We start from the raw sequence: 24,267 nt of genomic DNA, 5'->3' as shown, positions 1-24,267 counted from the left end.
GGGGTGGTTTGGGAGTGTGAGGCAGTGTAGAGTGAAGCAGGGAGTGAGAGGCAGGGAGGGGTGGCTAGAGGGAATGAGGCAGGGTAGGGTAGGGTAGTGCAGGGAGGGGTCCTTGTTGAGTTGGAGTTAAATTTATCCTCCGTCAGCATATTTAAGTTTTTGTTAGTGTTTTTTCTGTGTTCTTATCTTACAAGGAGTTTTATTACTGTAGAGATTCATAATGAGAAAGATACAATCTAATAAGCTGCTTTCATACACTTGCCAGCGATAAGTGAATTTTTTTGTTGTTTAATTAGGTAGAGCATTTATATTTTAGAGGTGTTTAGAATGTTTATTTGCTAATTAAATCAGCACTTGCCTTTTGCTTCCCTGAAATTAAACATTATTACAATTCTGATATGTTCACAAAGAGCTATATTCAGTTTTGATCTAAATATATTAACTTCTTTATTTGGCCAAACCCTTTTTGCCTAAGTTGTAGAATTTGTGGTGATGTTGAGTGTTTTTTTTTTTCTGTAAGCTTAATAAGAACTTTCTTTATAATTTCCCTAAAACTAAACTTTGCATAATTATGAACTGCTTAGAAAGAACTGCTTGTAATTTTTGTTCTAAATATATTATCCTCCAAACTCAATCAAAGCCATTTAGTGATAGGTGTTTGATTCTTACAGATTCTTTTCTCATAATTTTCATGAAACTAAACATTGCACAGTTATAACTTGTGTACAAAGAGCTATATTTGGTTCTTCTTGTAGATGCATTGCTGTCTATATATGGGCAAAAACTTTTAGTCTCCAGCGTTTGCATAAATTTGTGAATCTGTGACACCATCATGAGTGAAGGGACATCAGATGGTGTGATTAATGTGTCTTATCAGGGAGAGCTGCTTTTTGGTACCACAGGGAGGGATGGAGTGAGGTGGTGGTGGTGGTGGTGGTGGTGGTGGTGGTGATGGTGATGGTGGTTCACATGTGTGACTCACCCAAACTTATCATTAGCTAAGAGGGAGCAACACTCAGTAGGAATGGAATGTTAACTATTTCTTCCTTATTGCCTCCCAGATATTTGCTGTGTGTTTGTTTAAGTACCTAGCTCCTTCTTTCTTCTTTAATGACAAGTTTCCTTCTTCCTCTCTTGTTTATTTGCCTTTGCTTCTCTCCTCACCATGTTTCTTTCTCTCATGTCTCTATTATTAATTTCTTTCTTCATTTCCTTGTTTCCATATTTCATTTTTACTCTTTACTTTTTGCTTTATGCTTTTTTAAGTATCTGTTCCCTTGCATTATTTTCATGTTTTCTTCATTACCTTTTCTTGTACCATACTTATTTCTCTCTCTCTCTCTCTCTCTCTCTCTCTCTCTCTCTCTCTCTCTCTCTCTCTCTCTCTCTCTCTCTCTCTCTCTCTCTCTCTCTCTCTCTCTCTCTCTCTCTCTCTCTCTCTCTCTCTCTCTCTCTCTCTCATTTCTTTTATCTTTCATTGCCTATACAATTTCCAATAATATTTTGTCTATCTCCCTCTTCTTTCACTCCTCCTCTTACCACTTTTCTTTAGCACCCTCTATTTTCATTGTCTTGCCCTGCTTCTCCCTCCTCTTATTCCTGTCACCACTTTTCCTGACTCCCCACCTTTCTTATCCACCCTTCTCCCTTGCTTCTCAACGACACACTTGGCTGGCCGCCAGCCCTTTGCTGCGCCACACTTGACATAAGTGAATGACCCACTCCACAGGTGTCCCCTACATCCACCCATGGCATTAACACACACTCGTTCCTCTCTCACACTCTTACACACACACACACACACACACACACCATTTCTTTCTTAGCAACAGACAAAACACAGCATTTATTTATTCCTGTTTGTAAGGCAAATGTTGTGTTTTTCTGTAATCTTTCCCATCTTGACAACAACGCCAAGGCACTTTCTCTGACGTGTGTTGTGAGGAGTGTGCTGAGCCAATTATTGTGTGTCATGTTGTCTAGGAGAGCTCACTGCAATAGGGGAAGTGGTGCAGTAATGTGTTCAGCTTTGGGGTAAGAGAGAGGCGCTTTGGGGATTATGTAACAAGTGGACGTTGTCGTTGATGTCAGTGTGATGAGTAAGGCATGTTTTGTGAGTGTCATGTGATGTGTCAAGGTGGCAACAGGTGGGCTATTACAATGACAGTAGCAATTCAGGGATGGGATCTACTTGATAGGTTTTATAGTGGCACTGCTCAGGCTTGAAACACAGGTTCGGTTATTGGAGGAACACCAGACCAGGGTTAGTGAAGGGTTAAGACAGATTATGTTCTTGTCTTACTGTAGGGCAGCAGTGGTAATTACAAGGAAAGTTTTGTTTTTTCACATTATATAATGTTCATTTCATGGAGGTAATAAAAGAAATATCTCTGACTACATAAAATTGCTCTATGTGATTCATTTGATTAAGTTGCCATTGAGGAGTTTTGCCTTCAGTATGGCATTCTGTGATGTTTTCTTTCCTTCCTTTGTGTCACTTATTTGCCTTCATCATATCTTCCATGACTGACATTCACACCTCCACCTTCACCATGACATCACCCATCTGTTCACTTTAAGTTGTTGCTTCACCCACGGCAGTGCTGGGACATGGTTAGCCCTGCGTCCTGACCCGCCATGCCCGTGTGAGCCGCCACACTCTCCTGGATGGGTGCGCGTGAGGTGTGTGAGCGGGTGGTGTCGCCATGCCACGTTCGTCAGTGTATGTCAGGCTCCAGTGGTCCACTGATGGGGCGGCGGAAGAGGCTGAAGCGACTGCCCCCCAGTCACGAGACACAGCACAGTCCCCAACACCACACACCACTCAGAAGACCCTGCAGCCTCAGCACAGCTCCCAGGAGGCCCCAGAGATCAAGGAGCAGGGCAGCAGTGGCAATGGGAGTGTTCTCCATGGCAGCTGTCAGCCAGCAGAGAGGCACAAGAGTAGTCACAAGTGCAGTGTGTGTCCTGCCAAGTCACCAAGCTCACCACATCCACCAGCCTCACCTCCCCCTGTCTGCACTACCACTGCTGCCTCACTGCCCGGATCCACACTGATCACCACATCAGCCACCACCACCACTGTGACCACCATGACCACTGCCACCCCCACCAAGCACAGCCGACACGCTGAGGCTTCTCCCGGAACACAGGCAAGAGTGAAGGTGAAGGTGAGAGATGCACCGAGGGACAGGCTACGGAGGAACCTCACAGAGAGGATAACAAAAACCACACAGGGCAGCGATGGTGATGCAGGTGTCAGACGCACCTCCCGTGCCCCCCATCTTGACACTAGCCACAGCCTAGACTCCCCCCTCTGGCACAGCAGGGAACAGGCACGCACTGATGCAGAGGGAGAGCCACAGGATGGCATGCAGGACGGTGCCAGCAAGCCAGAAGGTGTCAGGATATATTACAAATCCAAGGCCAGACTGAGGCCAAAGAACCCCAGTGCCAAAGGCCGGAGAATCACCAGATCCCTGAGTGCCTCGTGTGTCAGTGTGAGCACCAACACTGACCCCAAGGACTTCCTGGAGCTTGCCAAGCTGAGTGGCACGCTGTCCTCAAGGAAGGATAAGGAAGCCCACACCAGCAGGAAGAAGGACTCCTCTGGTGGTGACACTAAGACAAAAACCCCTAGTGTAAAGGAAGAAGTTGACAGTAGTGGGTCTCAGGTCACTGACTTGAAGGGACACTCAGATGCTAAAGCCAGGCCAGAAGTTGCTCAGAAACCACTAGTGAGGGAGGTGAGAGAGGAGCTACAGGAGGAGGATGAAGAGGATGAGAACTGTTGCAAGGCTAAGAGGACCACAGAGGACAGTGAGGAGACTCCAGACGTGATTCTAGAGGAGGACGTCACAGAGAAGCTGAGTGACACGCGCTGTGCTGGAGATGGCTGTGATGATGCTGGGAAAGGCTACATTGAGCTCCCCACCTACAGTCCTGCCCAGCCCCACACCAACCTCCAGGAAAAGTTACCTGACCACCCACCACCCTACCTTGGGGACTCTTCCTGTCCCTCACACCCCATCCTACCTTGTGGCCCCCCCTACCCCTCCTTCCATGCCCACACCGGGCCATTGCCACTCCCTACGCCCTCATACTTCACTCTGGTGCCTGTGGAGGGAAACCCCACACCCACTGAGAAAGAAAAGTTTATTGTCATCACCCCGCACCTTACTGCACCTCCCTCAGACCCCCCACAGAAGGCAGCACCCTCCATTGAACGTCCCTCACCAAGCTCTTCCCCCTTGAGAGTTTGCCCTGTATCCCTCAGCTCCTCCCCCAGCCTTGACCACAGCCAGACATTCTCCAGTTTCAAGCCTTCCCCCAGCAGGACATTCCACCTCAGCTCCCAAGATGATGCTGATCTCAGTCCCCCTCCGTACCCCACCACTCCCTCCAGTGCCTTTCATTGTGCCTCAGTGGAGAGCTCACCTCCAAAGGCAATCCACCAAGGTGTTATTCCAAGGTCCCCTAGCAGCCAGATCACTGAGAGGTGTCACTGGGGGGACAAGAACAGTTCACCGTACCCCTCCAACCGGCCTCCCACCCCAGCTGTGCCCCGTAGGCACGGGGAACGAGACATGTCCTTGGATTCCTGTCCTGATGTGGTCCTGCAGACTCTGGAGGCTGAGGGAGCAGCCAGCCAGAACAAGACCCTCAAAAAGACCGTCACATTCCTGCTGCCACCTGACCACTGGGACTCCCTCATCTCCCTGCGAGAAAGCAGCAGTATGTGGGCATGTGGCCATCTGTCTGCACCACTAAGGGCACCATGACCCCAACACCTTTATGCTCTGTGATAAAACTCTCCTTCAGCCTGGTCTTGCACAGCCTGTTGACCTAACCTTCATCTTCACAAATACAGCTGTCTTGTTTGTGTGGTATTTAGGTTGACCTCTTGTTCAATTGCACACATAACTAACTTTTAGAGGAGATAACAAGTCAGCCATGGCTGTAATGAAGGAAGTCACTGTCATGCCCTGCGGTCATATATGCAATATACTCAACATCCAACTAAAACATAGAGACTTGTTCAAGGAAAATAAACAGCATCACCTGACCAGCAGTATGTTGTAACCTGGTGGTCCTTGTGTCCATCACTGGGAGGGATGCATTGTCTGGGTAATCATGATGCATTGCACTCCATTCTTAGCTTTTTTATTATTTTATTACTTTCTGATGGTTGAAACTAAAGTAATACTGTAAAATGTTAAGAGGTTAGACTCGTACACCCTCTCCATTTACCCTTGCACATACGTACATACATACCACACCTAGCAGTCTGAACAATTGAAGGCCAGCCAGCTGCTGTATTCCAAGCTGGAGGTGTGACGTGGTTATGATATAACACACTAATGCTGCTGTGTGTTGTTTGTTGTGCCTCCCAGGACTGCCAAGGCACACCAGTCAATCTGATTAGAGATGATCCCAAGGGCTGTTACATGTCCAGTGGTTGTCCTGTAAAGAGTAACTGTGTGGTGTGTTGTGTTGTGTTGTGTTGTGTGTTTGGTGTGTGAGCAATGTGTGGTAGTTCGATGCCTTATGAAATATGATAGATAATATGTAACGTGAGTGTTGTTCCAAAGATTTACATTGACCTTCTTTCAGAATATGATATAAATCACATTCCCATTATCTGGTTGAATGTTTTGCTAGTGCTGCTCATGTTTTGTTGTTGGCAGTGCAAAATAACCAGCCAGCTGTGCACCAAGAAGTTATTTACAAAACAGAATCAGCATGATATAATGCTGACACTAAATAATGTACTGCTGACACTAAATAATGAGGATTGTAGTAAGCTGTTTCATATTTTTTGTTTCCCTTGAATTATTTGTATTAACCGCATGCCACTCCTCCACATGACTTGACGCTGGCTGGGCGCTGTGGCGGTGCCCTGCTGTGTGGTGCTCAGACTGTAGTGCGTGGTGTTCATTTGGCTAATCTTGATATTTTGGCAGGGACTTTTTTCTTATTCTCAGGCCATAATTTGTTATCTAGGACACATTCTTGAAACTCAGCTAGATGTTATCTCAGATTTGTGTCAAGATTTTCTTATTCAAGGAAAGTAGAATGTTAAGAAAGTGAATTTCTGTATTGCATTTGAGTTAAGACTCAATTTGAGTGAAGTATAGTATTACAGCATCAGACCAGACTTATGGGTCACCTCAAGTCCTCAGTAGCTGTCAGTAGATATGTAACATTTAGTCTATCATGTTTTCCTGAAAAATAGTTTACTTATTTATCTTTTAAGTGAAGTACCATATCCTTCAGAAAAAAAACAAAAAAAATTTTCTTCACTCATTCATTCAGAAAAGACTAGATTCACTTTATTTATTAATTTTCATTTTTTTTTCAATGGAAGTACCATATCCTTCAGAAAATCACTAAATCTTCCCAGTTACAGGTGTCTCCATTCCATAGCCAGCCGGCCTCACATGGTCTCCTTGTTTTCATTGCAGTTGGCGGGTATCCCCAGAGTGGCTATGCCGAGTTAGATGCCTCACTGCTGCCCCCCAATGGTGACGACCCCTACCGCAACACACCCTCCCCCGGCATGCAGGCGCTGCCCCAGGACCGTTACGGTGAGGCTGCAACATAGGGCTGAGTGAGGCCTGTGTTGTGTGAAGGATAAGTCTTGTGTGTGTGATTGTGTGGGTGTGTGTGTAAATAACTATGGATGCTGTATTGTGTGTACAAATATTGGATACATGTAAAGTACAGGCAACCCCCACTTAACGAAGGGGTTACGTTCCTAAAAAAACCTTCGTTAAGAGAACCAATTATAACAAATTTAACCCCTGACTTGAGCTTCCATTGAGAGTAAACAAAGTGAGAGTGCATCATAGTACAGTAAGAGGTTTAATGAAAGTAAAAATTATGAAGTTAAACATTTAAGCAGTTTGATTTAAGACTAAGTCATTATAATGTACACTAATGTATGTATGTAAGTAACTTTATAATGTTGATGATATTAAATTTATGAAGGGAAGGAGAGTGGAGCAGGAAATACGCTAGCTGGCAACCTGTGGAATGTAAACAAAGGGCGCATCATTGTATCGCATACAAAACTTATGTACCACATTTCCACAAGGCTTTCCATTTTATCCATTGCAGAGTCACGAGTTCAGGTGGTTCTTTTAGCTTGCAAGGAAGATATGATCTCACCAGCCTTCTTAATAGAGTCTGCTGACTTGAAGATGGTAGACAGTAGATGGAGTCAAATAATGGTGGGAAGCAATACTATTAGTTTTCTTGCTTCTCATGTCTGTGAATAATATCCAACTTCACTTCGAGAGTAAGACTTCCTGGTCTTCTTAGCAATGCTAGGTGACATTGCAGGGCGTTTTGGTGGCATGTAGGGAAGACGAGCTGCTGCTGACGCTGTTATTGTTTTGAACTAGGGGAGTAAGTGGTGCGCGTTTTGTCCACCAGAGGTGCTGGTGTATTCAAAAGCCTGTTGGCTTGCGTTATACGGCGGGGCTTTCAAACTTGGGAAAAATTACCTGGATAAAATTTTGTTAAAGCGAGTTTGGTGTTCGTTAAACGAGCAAATGGTAGTAAAAGGACACTTCCTTGTAATGAAATTTTGTTGTGAACCTTCGTTAGGGGGGTTGCCTGTATGTGTGTGTGTTTTTGTGTGTGCATTTTTGTGGCTCTAAGCTAGCCTTCATGTGTTGTATTTGTGAGGACACTTAATAGGGCTTGAAGCATTTTGTCTATATAGGGGATTGTAGCGGGCTGGCTGTGTCATCCAGTTATCAAGCTGCTATGCTCTCCTTGTATACAAAAGCCTGAATAATTGCTGAGCTCCTGAGAGAGTAGCCACAGGGCATCCTAGATAGAGGAGGTACTAACTTGTCTTCCTCTTGGCAGCCGATGACGCTCAGCTAATGGGTAAGTGAGGCATAATTCCCCCAGCATATTCCCCAATTTCCCAAACTTCCCAGCATCCCCCAGTTTTCCTCCCCCCCCACGGTCACACTTGCTTCATCCCCACCGTTATCACCGACCTCCCTTTGTTCCGCTGTGTTGTGTAGCTTATCTCACTTCCCATCAGGCTGTGTGGAGTTGAGCTTTAGGTGTTGCAGATGTATATTAGAGCTTTAAGTGTGTGTGTGTGTGTGTGTGTGTGTGTGTGTGTGTGTGTGTGTGTGTGTATGTGAAGATACATTTGAAGAGGTAGATGAATTGAGAAATATATTGAACTAGTAGTTAGTTATTGATTAACTGTCACTGTTTGGAATGTGTTTCAATTGTGTGTTTAAAATTTCTCTAAGTTAAAAGTTTCCTTGTGATTTGTGCATGCTTTAGAAAATGCCTCTATTTGTGTCTGTGTTCTCAAGGTAGGTTGATGTTGTTGTTAGTGTTGTTGACGGTGAGATCATGATTCATTAAGAGTAAGTTGAGGTGAGTGTTTGTGTTCAGTCTGTACAGAATCCATTGCTATACTTTTTCTGATTGAATTCCACTTACAATGTGTACTAATGAATGTTGCACTCCCTGCATTGTACCAGCCATGTGTGTGTACAGTGCTGTAGTGCTGCTTGTCTTTTTCATAACTGATTTTTGTTGTTGCCGCAGTGCTACAGTTCTGCATGTGTGTTGCCAGTGTGCCTTGCTAATTATGCATTTTATCCCTTATGTATGTCTGTGTTGCACCTGAGTGTTGCCTGATGCCTGTGTTGTGTTGTTGTGTTGCACAATAGACGGCGGCCTGGATGGGGAGGCGGGGGGTCAGTACCCAGAGGACCCCCGCTATCCAGTCCCCGACGGTGGCCTGGTGTACCCCCCTGATGGTGGGGTGTACGGCCGGCTGCTGGGCGCCCCCCAGTCCCCTTACTCAGTCAACGGTGGGGTGAGGGCTAGCACTGAACCACTGCTGCCCTCAGACATGTATGAGGAGGACCAGGCACCACCTCCACACCCCCAGCACCCCCCTGCACCCCCACCACATCTCTCCCCTCCCACACCCTCCCTCCCGCCAGTACAAAACCATGACAACTACGCCCACCCCAGTCGCCTGCGTCCACCCTCCGCTGACAGCACTGCACCCAGAGGTCTGCCCTTCCCTCCCCAGCATGCTCACCACTCCACACACTCCACTCATGTCTCCCTCTAATGGCCACTTTAGATGTTTTGTTTAGTCCATTCATTATGCAGCCATTGCATCTCAGAGCACTGGAGGTGATGTGTCAGTGGGAGTCTGCAGGGAGTGTCAAGATAGTGGTAGCCATTTGAGGGAGATATCAGTGTGTGGTGTTCTGTTTGTATGCTTTTGTAAATACTAATCATATTTTGTATAATTTTTGTTTGACTGTGAAATTGGAGTATCATAGTAGGATTAATTTTATATTGAAGTATCTTGACCTTTGAACATTTGAATGAAAAGTACATTGAGTTTTTTTTTTCTTTTTTTCTTTTCTTCATGAGAATTTGAATTACAGTAGTGTACAGTCTTGATTTTGAAGTTATTAGTTTCAAACCATCAGTAATACTTGCTCTAAGACATCCTGCTTCCCTTCATGTGTCACGCATAGTGTTCAGTGTTGGTACATTTCCATGCTAATTGACTGTTCTGCTCATTTAATTGTTCATTTCCAGCAACATTATGGGACTTCTCATGAAAACTGAACACTAACACTTTATGGCAGCTTTGTTCTGTTTATTTGTATTTTTCATTTGTTTGTTTTATTTTTATTTATTTTTTTGAGAAGGTACTGGCCAAGGACAACAAAAAGAATGAAAGAAAAGGCCCACTAAGGTGCTCCTCCCTAAAGAAGCTAACATAAAATTTAACACAGATTCCTAACAGATCCAAAGGACACTGGTTTATGAGACTCTGGTAACAATGCCACATTCTTCTCCAAAATTTAATGATATAGAGTTGGCACTTTGTGTAACTCACTACCCACAAGATGCACTTAATACTTTAGAAATTATATTAACTTTGCATCCTTAAACATATAGAAGGGTAATAGAATTGTAATGAAATCTTCACTGCCTAAATGTAATAAATGATATTGAAAGTTTTGCTAATGTTGAGATATGCAGAATAGTATTAAGAAAATACAGAGTTGCAATATATAGAACAGTACTTTGAGAAGCACTAAATTCTCCTCAAGTGTGAGTTTGTGCTATTATTGTAGCTAATCTTGCTCTCACAAACTTGAATGACATAAAGATACAGAAGTGCCATGTATATTAAGATATTTTGAAAGGCACTTAATTCTCAAAGGTTGTCAGTTCATGCTGTTATTATATAGAGAAAGTGTAGTTAATCCTGCACTCCTTGAATATGCAGAATAACAAAAAACAATCCTGAGATAAATATAGAAGTATTTTGAAAAGTACTTGATTTCTCTTATGACTGTGAGTTCGTGCTGTTATTCTTGAGAGGAGCAGCTGGCCATGAACAAAGTGCCAAAACTCGCCTTCCTCCCTCTGGTGTTCATCTGACACAAGGGAGCCCTCCCAAAAAAGTAACTGTGTCAGTGTAACAAAACCACATCTTACCAAGGGGGAAGAAAAATAGTTGTTCGGGAAGTGACTTTTATCTACAGTGACTGCCAAACCTGACACTCCTCACTGCCAAATGCTGAGGTTTAAATGAGGGGAAAAAAATTAAACCTAATACCAAGTGCTAAGATTATACTTGGGTCCCTTCTTTGCTGTTCTCTACTCCATCTTTACCTATCATTGCTATTTATTTTCTCCCCCATCCCCCACTTCTTTTTCTCTCTCTCTTCTTCCCATCTCCTTGCAGTAGTTTCTCCCTTTGGTACTCTTCTCTTCACTTATCTTTTCCTTTATCTCATTCATTTCTTCCTTTCTACTTCATGTCTTTCCTTTTAAATTCTCCTTCCCTTCAAACATATCTCAACCTACTTCAAGTTTCTTTGTTCCTTCCATCACCCCCTCTCAATCTCAACTCTGACACACAAAAACACATTCCTTCATGTCATATCCACCACAACACACTTCCAAGCCGTTGCTCTTCCTTTAATCCTCTTGGCCACATCTTTAACTTATCACTTTCCCTCCAGACCCATTCCAACTCATTTCAGATCCCTCTATTCTTTTCATCCATTCTAACTTCTTTAAACACTCCTTTCTTCCCTTCAAATCTATTGCAGCACACTTTACTCCCTCTCATTAATCCATCAACCCACCACAATCACAATGCTCTTCCTTCAAACCCATTGCAGCACACTTCATTCCTCCCCACTAATCCATCTGCCCATCCATAACACTCCTTCCCTTTAATTTAAACCAATCATAACACTCATCAAAACCCTTAATTTCCCTTCCATTGCTGCATATTTCATTCTTCCCCATTAATTCATTTACCCATCCCTAACACTCCTTCTGTATAAACTCATCATAGCACTCGTCAAAACTCTACATTTCCCTCCCATCAACCTCATCATCAACCCATCCCAGTCACAACTAACGCCACCTTCCTTCCCTCCCATGTAGTGCGATGGCGGGACCCAGACCTGCACGAGGTGATCGACTTCCTGAGCAACCCCAACAATGTGGTGAAGGCCAACGCGGCAGCCTACCTCCAGCACCTCTGCTACATGGACGACCCCACCAAGCAAAAGACTCGCATCTTGGGCGGCATCCCTCCCCTCGTGGCGCTGCTTACCCACGACCTCCCTGAGCTTCACCGCAATGCCTGTGGCGCTCTTAGGTTAGTGGTGGTGGTGGTGGTGGTGTGTTTTTGTGGTGTGTTTTTAATTTTTTGTTTATTTGATTATTAATTAATTTATTTATTGCTATTTATTTTTTATTTTTTTTTTTCTACCAAAGGCCATTGTTGTTTAAAAGTGTGAATGATTGTGTGTGTGTGTGTGTGTGTGTGTGTGTGTGTGTGTGTGTGTGTGTGTGTGTGTGTGTGTGTGTGTGTGTTGCTTTGTCTATGCAATCCCATGCAGAACTGCTAGTTTGGTAAATAAATAGAATAGATTTTTTTTATTTATTTACTGATGCTTGCAGCTGAACATATCTTCTATTTACAACACTGATCAGCTCTGGATCACTGATCTGGGCTGGACCTGATCTGGATTTGCTGAGGGTAAATTGAACACTTAAGTGGCAAACTTGCTATTGTATAAAAAGTTTTACTTGAAGCTCTCTTCACACAGAACATGGTGAAAGTACTCACTATGATGAAGTACATAATGATGTTAATATTTCCTGCCCCCCCCTCACCATCTCACTCCCCCTCAGAAACTTGTCATATGGGCGGCAGAACGACGAGAACAAGAGAGCAATCAAGGATGCGCAGGGCATCCCGGCGCTGGTGAGGCTGCTGCGCAAGACTCCTGACAACGAGATCAAGGAGCTGGTCACCGGCATCCTGTGGAACCTTTCTTCATGTGAGGTGAGGAAAGCCAGGTGGATCAGCCTGGTGCTGGGAGGCAGGACAGGTGTTGGTGGGTGGAGAGAGAAGGAAATTTGATACTGGTTAAGTTGGATCAGGCATGTGGAGAGAATCATGAGGGTGGTGGTTAGGTGGAGGAAAAATGAATTTTGATGGTGCTTTAAGGTGAATCAGGCATTCAGAAAGGTAAAAAAAAAAGACTGAAGATAAAGAAAGAGGGATAAAAGGTGGATTTTGCATGTGGAAGGGGTCAAGAGAAGTGGACAAAGATAGAATTTTAATGCTGGATAAAGTGAATCAGGCACATGGAGGAAGGCAAGGGGGTGGAGAAAGGAGGTTGGAATGTGGATTAAGCATGTGAAAGTGAGTCAAGAAGGTAATGGTTGGGTAGTTAAGGATGTAGACTAGTACAGTGGTACCTCGACATACAAATTTAATTAGTTCCGTGACGATTGTTGAATATAAAAAAAATTGTATATCAAATCAATTTTTCCCATAGAAATTAATGGAAATAGAATTAATTCGTTCTTGTGATATGAATTTACCCCCCCCCAAAAAAAAACTAACATGCTTTAAATACCAACCAAATAGAGATTTAGTATAAGATAAATGCAATGTTTATTTTATGCATGATATAAATGTATTATATTGCCCAAAATAACAACTTAACCCGCAAAACTCAGGACACGTCAATAGACGTTCATCATGCAAGACTCAGGGTACGTCGATAAACGTTTAGGCTTTTGTATGGCTATATTTTGGTTATTTTCTTCCTGTTTTCTTTGCTTGTGAGCTGGCAACACTCATCAGGAGTAAACATATGCTCTACATCACTGTGTCACTAACTCCCACAATGAATGGTGGGAGTGACAGTGATTTCACGGTGTCTGATTCCGCCACCTTTCCTGCATGCCTTACTTCTATACCTTGAGTCTCTCGCCGTTTTCTGTCGCTCTAGCCAAGGCCACTAAACTCGATCGGACGCAAGGCCACATAAACCGATGATACCACCTCATTCAACCTGTGATATTTTGGTAACCATGACATATAGAGACTTCTGGTTTTTTGCATTGCAAAGAGGAAGAGTTGCTTGTGGGTAGAACACCATTTGTAGTCACTCATTTATTGAATTTCTAAGTGTAATCAGTATGTGAATACAGGCTATTTTGTGTGTTTCTCGACAAACTTTTACTTTTGGGACCCATGATCTTGAGTTCACAAAACTTAAGAAAAAATACTCACTGCTGAGAAACACTGACATATACATGCACAAAGGATGAACAACGATAAACAACGCGGGCTGAATGTTTGGTTGGACGCAGGTAGCCGAGTGATCACTGCGCCACCTACTAATGGCTATTCGTATCTTAAAAATATCTTCATATTTCAAGGCGTAAATTATACAAAATTTTTCGTCATATATAAAAAAAATTGTATGTTAGGGCGTTCGTATCTTGAGGTATTACTGTAATTTAAGGTTTGCCTCCACTTTTATTTTGTCTTTCATGCAGTATTTGTCCACTTTTTTGAAGGAAGATAGAGGTGAAATAGTTGGGTAGTTAAGGATGGAAGAAAGAATATAAATACACACACATCTTTATTAGTAACCTTACTGTATTTTTTATGCTGTAATTGTCGTCATTGATGAAAGATTGTAACAGCAAAGTAATCATTGGATTGGTAAGGATGAAAAAATGGAATAGAAATACAAATTTATTTTCATTTTGTAACCTTATTATATTTCTGATGCTATATTTGTCTGTGTTGTTGATGAATGATTGTAGTATTAAAGTAATAATTGGATTGGTAAGGATGGAGGAGAAACGGAACAAATACAAGTTTATATTCATTTCATAACTTTATTATATTTTTGATATCGTATTTTTACGTTGTTGATAGAAGATGGTAACAGTGAAGTGCGCCTTCCATCTTCCCTAAGCAGGACCTGAAGCACAGCATTTTGGACGATGCGCTGACGGTGATAGTGAGCCACGTCATCATTCCGTGCTCAGGCTGGGATGGTGGTGAGGTAGAGCGCGACCCTAATGTGGATGTATGGTGGTCAACCGTCTTCAAGAATGCTTCAGGTGTCCTCAGGTTGGTTCCTTCTCTCTGTATGTCAAGATTTTATTTTAACTTTCCTTATATTTCATGTGTCCCTTTTTTGTTCTATTGTCTTGCTGTACAACTCATCATTTCAATTTTGTAAGGTTTTCTCAGGTTTCTTTCAAACTTTTCCTAAGTCCTTGTCCTCTTCTAGTTATTTTTTCAACAATTTTTTTTTATAACTTTTTATTGCCATATTTTGTTTCATAACTTTTTTCATTTCCTATCTGGTAATATTATTTTCTTGTCTCTGATCCACCTTGGTCTTTTTATGTAGAGTATGTGGGTGCTGTTGTGTACTCTTGCCTACCTCCTGTCTCACCTACATCACCTTTCCACTCCTCCTCGTGTTTTGTTTGATGACTCTGTATTTCCATCTTGTCTGATTATTTTCCTGTCTCTGATCTACCATGAGTTTTGTGTATAGTATGTGCAGTCTTACTCTCTTGCTTACCTGCTATCTCATCTTATCACTTCCATTTTTCTTGTACTATTTGTATGACGTCCTAAATTATCTGTTTGCTGCTCTGCCTTTCCTCTATTCCACCCCTAACCAGGCATCACATGATCGTGCTACAACACCCTGAACTACTAAATCACTCTCAAACGCCTCCATTACTCTCACCACAGGAATATCAGCTCGGCAGGGGAGTACGCTCGGACCAAACTGCGGCAATGTCATGGCCTGGTTGACTCTCTACTGACGGTGATCAAGAGTGCCATCCAGGGATCCTCACATGACAACAAGAGTGTCGAGAACTGTGTCTGCATCCTGCGCAACCTCTCCTACCGCTGCCAAGAGGTGGAGGACCCCAACTACGACAAGAACCAGCCCCCCACCCAGTCAAGAGCCACCGCCACAGCTAAGGGTGAGTGTGGGGGTAGTGGGGAGTGGTCGGAGTAAGGGATGGGTTGGAAAGTGGTCAAGGGTGTGTTTTTTCAAAGTTAACTTTTGGGTTTGTTGCATGTTTCTTTGTGTCTTAGGTGTAAGGGCCACCCTGACACTCGTGTTGGCCGGCAGTGTGTAGTGAAAGAAAGATCTGTCATGGTAAGTTTTCATTTCAAGATTCCTGTTACTAGATTCCTCATAAGTGATCAAAGATACGTACATGAATATTTTGCTAATTTCGTGCCATAGTTAGTTTTTTCTAAGTCAGATTCAGTTCTTGGAGATTGATCTGTTTTGCCTCATTTTGTTGAGCTGCCTCAGAGAGTTTAGCTTCTTATGAATTTTGCAGACAATGCTGTTTGGTTTGCCAGAGTTTGTTGTGATATTATGAATTTGGTGCATTTTTCCACCCTCATGCTGTTGTTCTGGAGGCATGTGGGTGATGTGCTGCCCTTCCCCTGGGGCTCACATTGCCTCAGAGTGACCAGTGCCCAGCCTCATGCTCCTTATCAGTTGTTAATTTATTGCCTTTCAGTTGACAGTGGTGTAATGGAAGTGTTGTGTATGAGAGCTGTGAGAGTGAAGTAAGAGTGATATCCTTGCCATATATCCTTTTATTCCTCATTTTTAAGTTTAATCTTGAGTTAAAAAAGCTGGGTGGATTAAGCTTAGATAACAAAAAAAATTTTGTAACTTACTTGAGTCTTTGGTCCCAACTGAATGATCTGGAAGAGATACACGTGTAGGAAAGATAAATGGCAAAAGAAGGTGTTTTTAAGATTGATTGTCTTACCTGGTGTGGAGTTTATCCTTTCATACTAATCTTCTTAACTAATTGAGGTGGCTTTTCAACAAAAAACTCCTGTCCAAGTAATTCTAAAACTGATAAATATGGTTTGTATATTAATCTGCATTTTAGAGAGTGCTATAGATTGAAAATGCCAATGCATTGATGCATCTATAAACCCCATAAACTGCTGATAATGTGTGGTGGTGGTGAAGAGGCCTGCAGAGGCTGTAGTGTAACACTTACAAGTAACACCTCCATGGGAGGGTGTGTTGTGGAGTTGGTTTGAAGACTAACAGTGCCACCTTACTTGGCTTGCAGACGGTGAAGGAGAGCTGACTGACACTTGTGGTAGGTCTTCGGAGCCCAAGGACAACCTGTGTAAGCCTTCTCCACTCTCCTTACTCGGACTGATCTTGTTTTGTTCTCTCTCTTACTCCTGTCCTTCTGCCATCCTCTGTTCCCTCCCGTGCCTTGCCCCTCAGCTCACCCCAGGCTGGTGATGGACGACAGTGGCAGTGTTCTGTGGCATGTGTGTGTGCGTGAGTGTATATACCGGTCTGCCTTGCCCTGCCCTCGCCCGTCCATCGGAGGGAATGTTAAAGCTTTGGGACATATGTGGAGCATTTCATTGTGATCATCTATGGTCAGGAAAGTTTCTGTGTGAACTCTTAGAGTGGAGTATTATTTGTTTTGAATAACTACCTACATGGCATTCAGATTTTTGCAGATTTACATATATTTTTAGTAGAATTTCTTTAATGATTTAAAAGGGAACAGTTTTGTGCCTTCCTCAACATTTTTCTGAGATTGTTTTTCTTCATATAGATAAAAGTGAAGTTAGAACTATGAATATGGTTCTGTAATGTTTCCTTCTAGAAAAGTGATTCAGAAAGTAACATATCAAAATTTACTTATGAAGTTTATGAGTCAGTCATTTCTGTGTGATTCCCTGACACTTGCTTCAGTAAGTCAGGGTTAAAGAGATAAGCAGTGGCACTGGAAAGCCTTGGTTCTGCTCCCTCCCTCTGATGGCCGGGCCAGAGCCATCGCCGCCCATCCCTTCTCTCCCTCACTCTCCCACACAGCCTCCCTCACTCCTGCTCCTCTTGCTGCTCACCACATTGTTTTTCTGCCTGACCCTTCCTATTTTTAATTTACTTGGTCTCCTTTACAGCAGTTTTATTGTTATTATTTGCTTTAATTTGTACTCTTGTTTTGGCTTGTTTTCAGGAAATAGTTCCGATGCCTCCATATGATACTGACTTTGTTGTACATTTGCTGCCGTAGCTGCTTCTCTTGCTACAAGTTTACAAGGGTGAAAGAAATATTAGAGTGTGTGTGTGTGCATTAACTGACAAAGACAGACTCACATGTATGGCATCCTCCTCCTTCAGTGCAAGACAGTTGTATTTTCTCCTTCCCAGTGTATTTGGTCTGATTGCGAGGCTGTGGTTGCCCTGCGTGTTATGCCAGCCTGCCAGCCTGTCAGCATGACAACTCTAGTCTGTAATGTGATGGAATGGCAGCCCAGTTGATCAGTCTTGCATGGCTTACATTTCTATTTTGCCATTGACGTACATACTCTTATCTATTTCATGAACATTTGCTTTTCAGATTTTTATTCTTGTACATGTTTACACACCATTGAGTGTATTATTATTGTATGTACCTATCATGACATGAATTTGCCTCGTATTGATAGTTCACAATTTGGCTGTGGTATCCAGGCATATTTTACTCTTATCCATATTTTAGCCACCCAACTGCTTCAGAAATCCATTTTTTGATAATACATGTTATTGGCTTACTAGACTCGTCCTCCCAGCCCCACAAACAATCCTGCTCCCCTAACCCGTGCCCCCAAAGCTGTAGGGATGACCCTGGCACCCTGGCCTCTGGTTGGCTTTTGTATCAATGATCCCAAGTGGAATGAACAGCTCCTTCCCCATCCACATCACCACCCCACCAATGCCACCTGGTCTCTGCTGCCATCTCCCCACATGAACTCCTGGCTGCTCTACACATCACTGTCAGTTTTACTCATCATATTCTACCAGAGACAGTTCATTCACCTTTGTTCAGTCTCATTTCTTATTCATTTACTTGCTACTGTGAGTTATCAACTAGTGTTGTGTGATTGTGTTGGTAAACCTCTGGAGTATGTGTGACTGTCACTGAGAATTTTGTCAAGTTTTTCATGGTTTTGATCCTTTTCAATATATCCAAGTAAGATTTCTATATTTGTTGTCACACTGTCACTTATGTAGTACATCAGTGATTCACAATATACAGTCATAACTTCAATTCATTCATCTTCCTCTTTTTTTTTTTTTTTTTTTTTTTTTCTGTCCTTGTCTCACGTTGGCCTGCCTTCCTGTTTCCCATTCCCTAGAATGAGACCCTTCCCTGCCCTCTCTGCCCAGTACTGTTCCATGGCTAAGAATCAAAGCCCCCCTCAGTCATTCTGGTTTCCAAGGAGGCCACACTGTTGGTGGTTATTCAGACAGCTTCCTCCACTCACTTACTCTTTGGTCATTCCTGCCCCTCCACTATGAATCTGGTATTGTTCCCCCTCAGTAAATTGACTTTAAATTATTTTCAAACTGCCAAAGAGAGCTGGTTTTCACTGTGTTTCTCACCAGTGTTATTTTTTAATTTGATGTCTTTTTTTTCTTTTTTTGTAACTCTCCCATACCTTGTCAAAATTATTCCTTGTGTCTCCTCGTTTATTCCCCTTTTTCTGGTAGTATAGTTCCCCCCATCTCTTCCTCTCCTCCTCACGCTGGTGCTGCTTCAGACACTGGAATCCTGAGGAAGGTCTGCAACGCAAGTGGAGAAGTGTGTCCTGTGTTGTGTGCCTTGGTGTTGGAAGTTGTTGTGCTATGTGTGGTCTCCATAATGTTAATGTGCATTTTTGAAAGCATTCATTACATACCATAGCCATCTGAGAGGACTTGTACAGATGCACAGAAAAACACACACACACACACACACGGCCCGGTAGCTCAGTGGTTAGAGCGCTGGTTTCACAAGCCAGAGGGCTGGGGTTCGATTCCCCGGCCGGGTGGAGATATTTGGGTGTGTCTCCTTTCACGTGTAGCCCCTGTTCACCTAGCAGTGAGTAGGTACGGGATGTGAATCGAGGAGTTGTGACCTTGTTATCCCGGTGTGTGGTGTGTGCCTGGTCTCAGACCTATCCCAAGATCGGAAATAATGAGCTCTGAGCTCGTTCCGTAGGGTAACGTCTGGCTGTCTCGTCAGAGACTGCAGCAGATCAAACAAACAAACAGTGAATTACACACACACACACACACACACACACACACACACACACACACACACACACACACACACACACACACACACACACACACACACACACACACACACACACGAGATTAGGACTATATTCTAAAACACTTCTGTTTTACATCCCTACATTTAAAAGGCTCTAGTTGAAATTGCACAGGTTTTTAAGGGTGCTTTTACAGTTCTGGTGACAGATTAACAAGATTTCTACACTGTGAACAGGAGAAACACTCTTGAGAACCTGGCTAATCATCTCTGTGACCTTTGAAAGCAGTCGTGATGAAAGAGCCAAGCATTTCCGAACACCAGCCTTGATAGCAGAGACTGTGCCACTCATCCACCTTCCACACTGTTTGGTTGTGGTGTGAGTGGCGGGTGGAGAGTGGGAAGTAGCAAACGTCACCACTTGGGAATTAAATTATTCTATACTCACTTGAAAATTACAATGGATAGAAAGGAATGATAAAGATTTAAAGTCATCTTGTAAACAACATGTATTCCACAACGCCATGTCTCGCTGTTACTATTCCCCTCATCATTTTATATTTAGTATCATTTATGCCGAATATTTGCTATGTATATCTTATGGTTAAATTTATCAAAGCAAGCAAAAATCAAGCAAAAATCAAAACTAATTACCACATTATGAATTTACTTAACAATGGAGAGAGTAGTTGCATTCTTGGATTATTGATGTTAATGGAAATGTAGGTAGAATTTCCTCAATGTCACTTATGAAGGGTATTGAAGTATTGTCAGACTTAGCGTGTCACCAACAGCGAGTCAGTCACTAGTCGTGTGCTGGTGCAATTCGTCATTGTTTTCACTATTTATCTATGCCAAATTGTTCAAAGTGATGAGCTGAAGTAAGTACTGCCTTGGAGATTTCAGTATACAAAGAAATGTTTACTCTTTTCAGTGTGTGTGTGTGTGTGTGTGTGTGTGTGTGTGTGTGTGTGTGTGTGTGTGTGTGTGTGTGTGTGTGTGAAAAACTAAAATATCATTGTCTTCTTGGATTGCATTTATAATTTTTTTTTGTATTTAATTCAGTTTACTATATTTTTCTTTATTTTTTATTTTATTTATTTTTTACTTATTTATTATTTTTTTTTATCCTACCTTATTGACAACCACAGTAGTGTATATTGTGTAGTGAGAGTTACAGTGTGTGTGTGTGTGTGTGTGTGTGTGTGTGTGTGTGTGTGTGGTAGTAACAGTAGATGTAGAAGTAACAGTAACACACCATTATTAGTTTGAATGTTTCACTTTTTTTTTTATCCTCCATTATTATTGCACTATTACCATTGTTTTGTTGTTATTATTATTTTTATTATTATTATTATTATTACTATTATTATTACAGGTTGAACCTCCCAAATCCAGCAACCACTGGACCATAGACTTGCCGGACCATGGAAAATTCCGAACTATAGGTGTTCCCCAAAGCACCCTCTATATACTTACAAGTGTAGCTGTAACATTGTTTTGATATATGATAGTTGTACATGAAAATATACATGCAGAAGTATATAGAAAAACATGTAAATTAAGTTCAGCATGGAAAATTTTTGCCTGCACCAGTATCATCTCGCCAGACACAGGGATGTTACCAGCGCGCTGAAGCTTAAACCACTGTATGAGAGCACTGTCTAAATCACTGCTTTTACCCTCCTTAAGTGTTCTATGAACCTCCATGTTCTTCTTGCTCTCACACTCACTGTAAAACTTGAGAAGCTGATTCTTCTGCTTTTTTATATCATAGACGGTTGATGAGCCAATGTTGTACTGTTGGCATAGGGTCTGCACTGAAACACCTTTATCTAGCTTCCTCAATAGGTCCACTTTCTGTTGCACTGATATTGTCATATGTTTGCAGTTTTTCTTTGGTCCACACACAACACTATCACTTCCTGGTCGCTTGGAAGCCATGTTTAGGGGCAAATATTACAGAAAAAAATGTTTATGCACCTGGGGGGTGGTGCTTGCAATGAGCAGCAGCGTGGTACCAATTCAAATTTGACCCAGATTGCCCGGGCTCCAAAACACAGTACAGCGCTGCCGCGTCCTAGCGGCGGTCCTGCAAATTACTCCGGCCAATTAAAAAATTCCGGCACACAAAAATTTTGCCGGATTACAGGTGTTGCCGGATGAAAGAATACCGGATTAAGGAGGTTCAACCTGTATTATTATTATTATTATTATTATTATTATTATTATTATTATTATTATTATTGTGAATTTCTTCTAATATATTTTGCCATGATAATTGCAGTGGTAGTAGAAATAGTAGTAGTATTCATAATCAATATTGGTATTTCTATCTTTTGTGTGTGTGTGTGTGTGTGTGTGTGTGTGTGTGTGTGTGTGTGTGTGTGTGTGTGTGTGTGTGTATGTGTGTGTTTATATGTGTATGAGTGCACCGCCACCAACACCATGCCATCCACAGGTGACAACTTGGGGTGCTTCGGGGGGAGCCGGAAGAAGAAGGAGGCGATGGGTGGTGCGGTGAAGGAGAGCAGCGGTGGCACGCGGTCAACGGGGCCACGCACCGAACCACTGCGGGGGATGGAGCTCCTGTGGCAGCCCGAGATTGTACGGCTCTGTCTTGTCCGCTCTCTCTCTCTCTCTCTCTCTCTCTCTCTCTCTCTCTCTCTCTCTCTCTCTCTCTCTCTCTCTCTCTCTCTCTCTCTCTCTCTCTCTCTCTCTCTCTCTTTTCTCTCTCTCTCTCTCTCTCTCTCATACTTTTTGGTTTTCTTATCTTTACTGTGTTATTATCGATCATCCATTATTCATTGTAATGAATTCATACACACAAGTGGAATGAAGATGTAGTGATTCTTCATTCCACTGTGAGATGTGCCTGTACAGTCATGTGGTGTTATCAGTCTTCAGGAATGGGAGCTTGATGGCTTTGGTCAGCAGTCAGCCCAAGGGAAGGTCTCCTTAATATCAATTTTGCTCCCCATCAGGAAAAAACAGCCTGGGGAGAAATGTTTAACTCCAAATACTGCCATCCAACCCTCTGAGGGAAAATACAGATGTAAAGGGAAATAATTCTTGTCATTTTTCATATATCAGAGAAAAGAAAGACGAATAGGGACACCAGGCTGTAAGCAAATGACTAGTGCTGAACAAGGTTACCAAGAAAACTGGTGACCTTGGAAGTTTATAAATATACTCAGATTTATTGAAATTAAAACTGGGCAGAGTGTAAAAGGAAAAACATATAGCAGTACATTGTATGATGATAATGATGATAATAGTAATAATAATGTGATACAGGGGATTCTTGCAATTTGACAGGGTTAGGGCGGTTTTCATCGGTTGAATCAGCTTTTATTCAAATCGTGAAGCAATTTTTCCTATAAGATACTTAAGAATTAGGGGGGATAGGGACCAACCTCCAGCCTAGACCCCACTAAACATCACTATAACCTCTAAAAAACACTAACATAGACTAAACCAGTACTATTAAAGGCTTCATTTATATCTAACTTTTTTTTTATTAAACACATTAGGGTGCTGTACAGTACATTTTTGGAAATAAAAACACTTGCAGTGATCTCGCTGTACTTGTCCCTGTTCTTCCAAATTGTTGATACTGTTGATCTAGGGACACCCATTTGTGCTGCAACAACACTGTGAGCTATACCTGCCTCACACTTTCTTATAAGCTCAAGCTTATCTTTGAAAGGCAGGAAATTGTGCTTCTTAGGGCTGGGGCTGGAGGTGGCTTTCCGTCGTCTTGAGTGAGACGAAACGCACCGTTTTCCTCTAGCATAAATTTTTAGTCAAATTAAGATCTATGGTTTCCAATTAACACTTTTTTAATAAAATTTATTTTCTTGTTAATTGGAATGATGCTTTAATCTCAAATCAATAGAATCTTGATAAGTAGATGTAAATATATTTGTATATACAGGCAACCCCCGCTTAACGAAGGGGTTATGTTCCTAAAAAACGCTTCGTTAAGCAAAACATCGTTAAGCGAACCGATTATAACAAGTTTAACCCCTAACTTGAACTTCCATTAAGAGTAAACAAAGCGAGAGTGCATCATAGTATAGTGAAAGGTTTAATGAAAGTAAAAATTATGAAGTTAAACAATTAGGCAGTTTAATTTAAGTCATTATAATGTACACTAATGTATGTATGTACGTAACTTTATAATTTTGATGATCTTAGATTTATGAAGGGAGGGAGAGTGAAACGGGAAAGACACTAACCGGCAACCTGTGGAACGTAAACAAACGGCGCATCATTGTATCACATACAAAACTTATGTAACACATTTCCACAAGGCTTTCCATTTTATCCATTGTAGAGTCACGAATTCAGATGGTTCTTTTAGCTTGCAAGGAAGATACAGTTTCACCAGCCTTCTTAATAGAGTCTGCTGACTTGAAAATAGTAGAGACAGTAGATGGAGTCAAGATGGTGGCGAGTAGTGCTAATAGTTTTCTCGCCTCTCTTGTGTCTGTGAATAATATCCAGCTTCACTTCGAGAATAAGAGACTTCCTGGTCTTCTTAGCAATGCTAGGCGACATTGCAGGGCGTTTTGGTGGCATGTAGAGCGAGGGAAGACGACCTGCTGCTGACTCTGTTATTGTTTTGAACAGGGGAGTGAGTGGTGCGCGTGTTGTCCACGAGAGGTGATGGTGTATTCAAAAGCCTGTCGGCTTGCATGATACAGCGGTACTTTCAAACTTGGGAAAAATTACTTGGATAAAACTTCATTAAAGCGAGTTTGGTGTTCGTTAAACGAGCAGATGGTAGTAAAA

General features: G+C 42.3%; 1 protein-coding gene across 1 annotated transcript in view; it reads left to right on the top strand.

Annotated features, from left to right (window-relative positions):
* Nucleotides 1–24,267, top strand: part of LOC123511288 (armadillo repeat protein deleted in velo-cardio-facial syndrome-like) — a 101,852-nt gene that overhangs the window by 68,135 nt on the left and 9,450 nt on the right. The window contains 8 exon segments of the mRNA XM_045267045.1: nt 6,465–6,587; nt 8,712–9,062; nt 11,482–11,698; nt 12,238–12,391; nt 14,331–14,488; nt 15,128–15,366; nt 16,495–16,554; nt 21,932–22,077. Of these exon segments, the coding sequence (XP_045122980.1) occupies nt 6,465–6,587; nt 8,712–9,062; nt 11,482–11,698; nt 12,238–12,391; nt 14,331–14,488; nt 15,128–15,366; nt 16,495–16,554; nt 21,932–22,077 (1,448 nt within the window).

Source organism: Portunus trituberculatus, chromosome 31 (assembly GCF_017591435.1).
Source record: "Portunus trituberculatus isolate SZX2019 chromosome 31, ASM1759143v1, whole genome shotgun sequence".
Taxonomy (NCBI): Eukaryota; Metazoa; Arthropoda; class Malacostraca; order Decapoda; family Portunidae; genus Portunus; species Portunus trituberculatus.
This window is presented reverse-complemented; position numbering and strand designations above follow the sequence as displayed.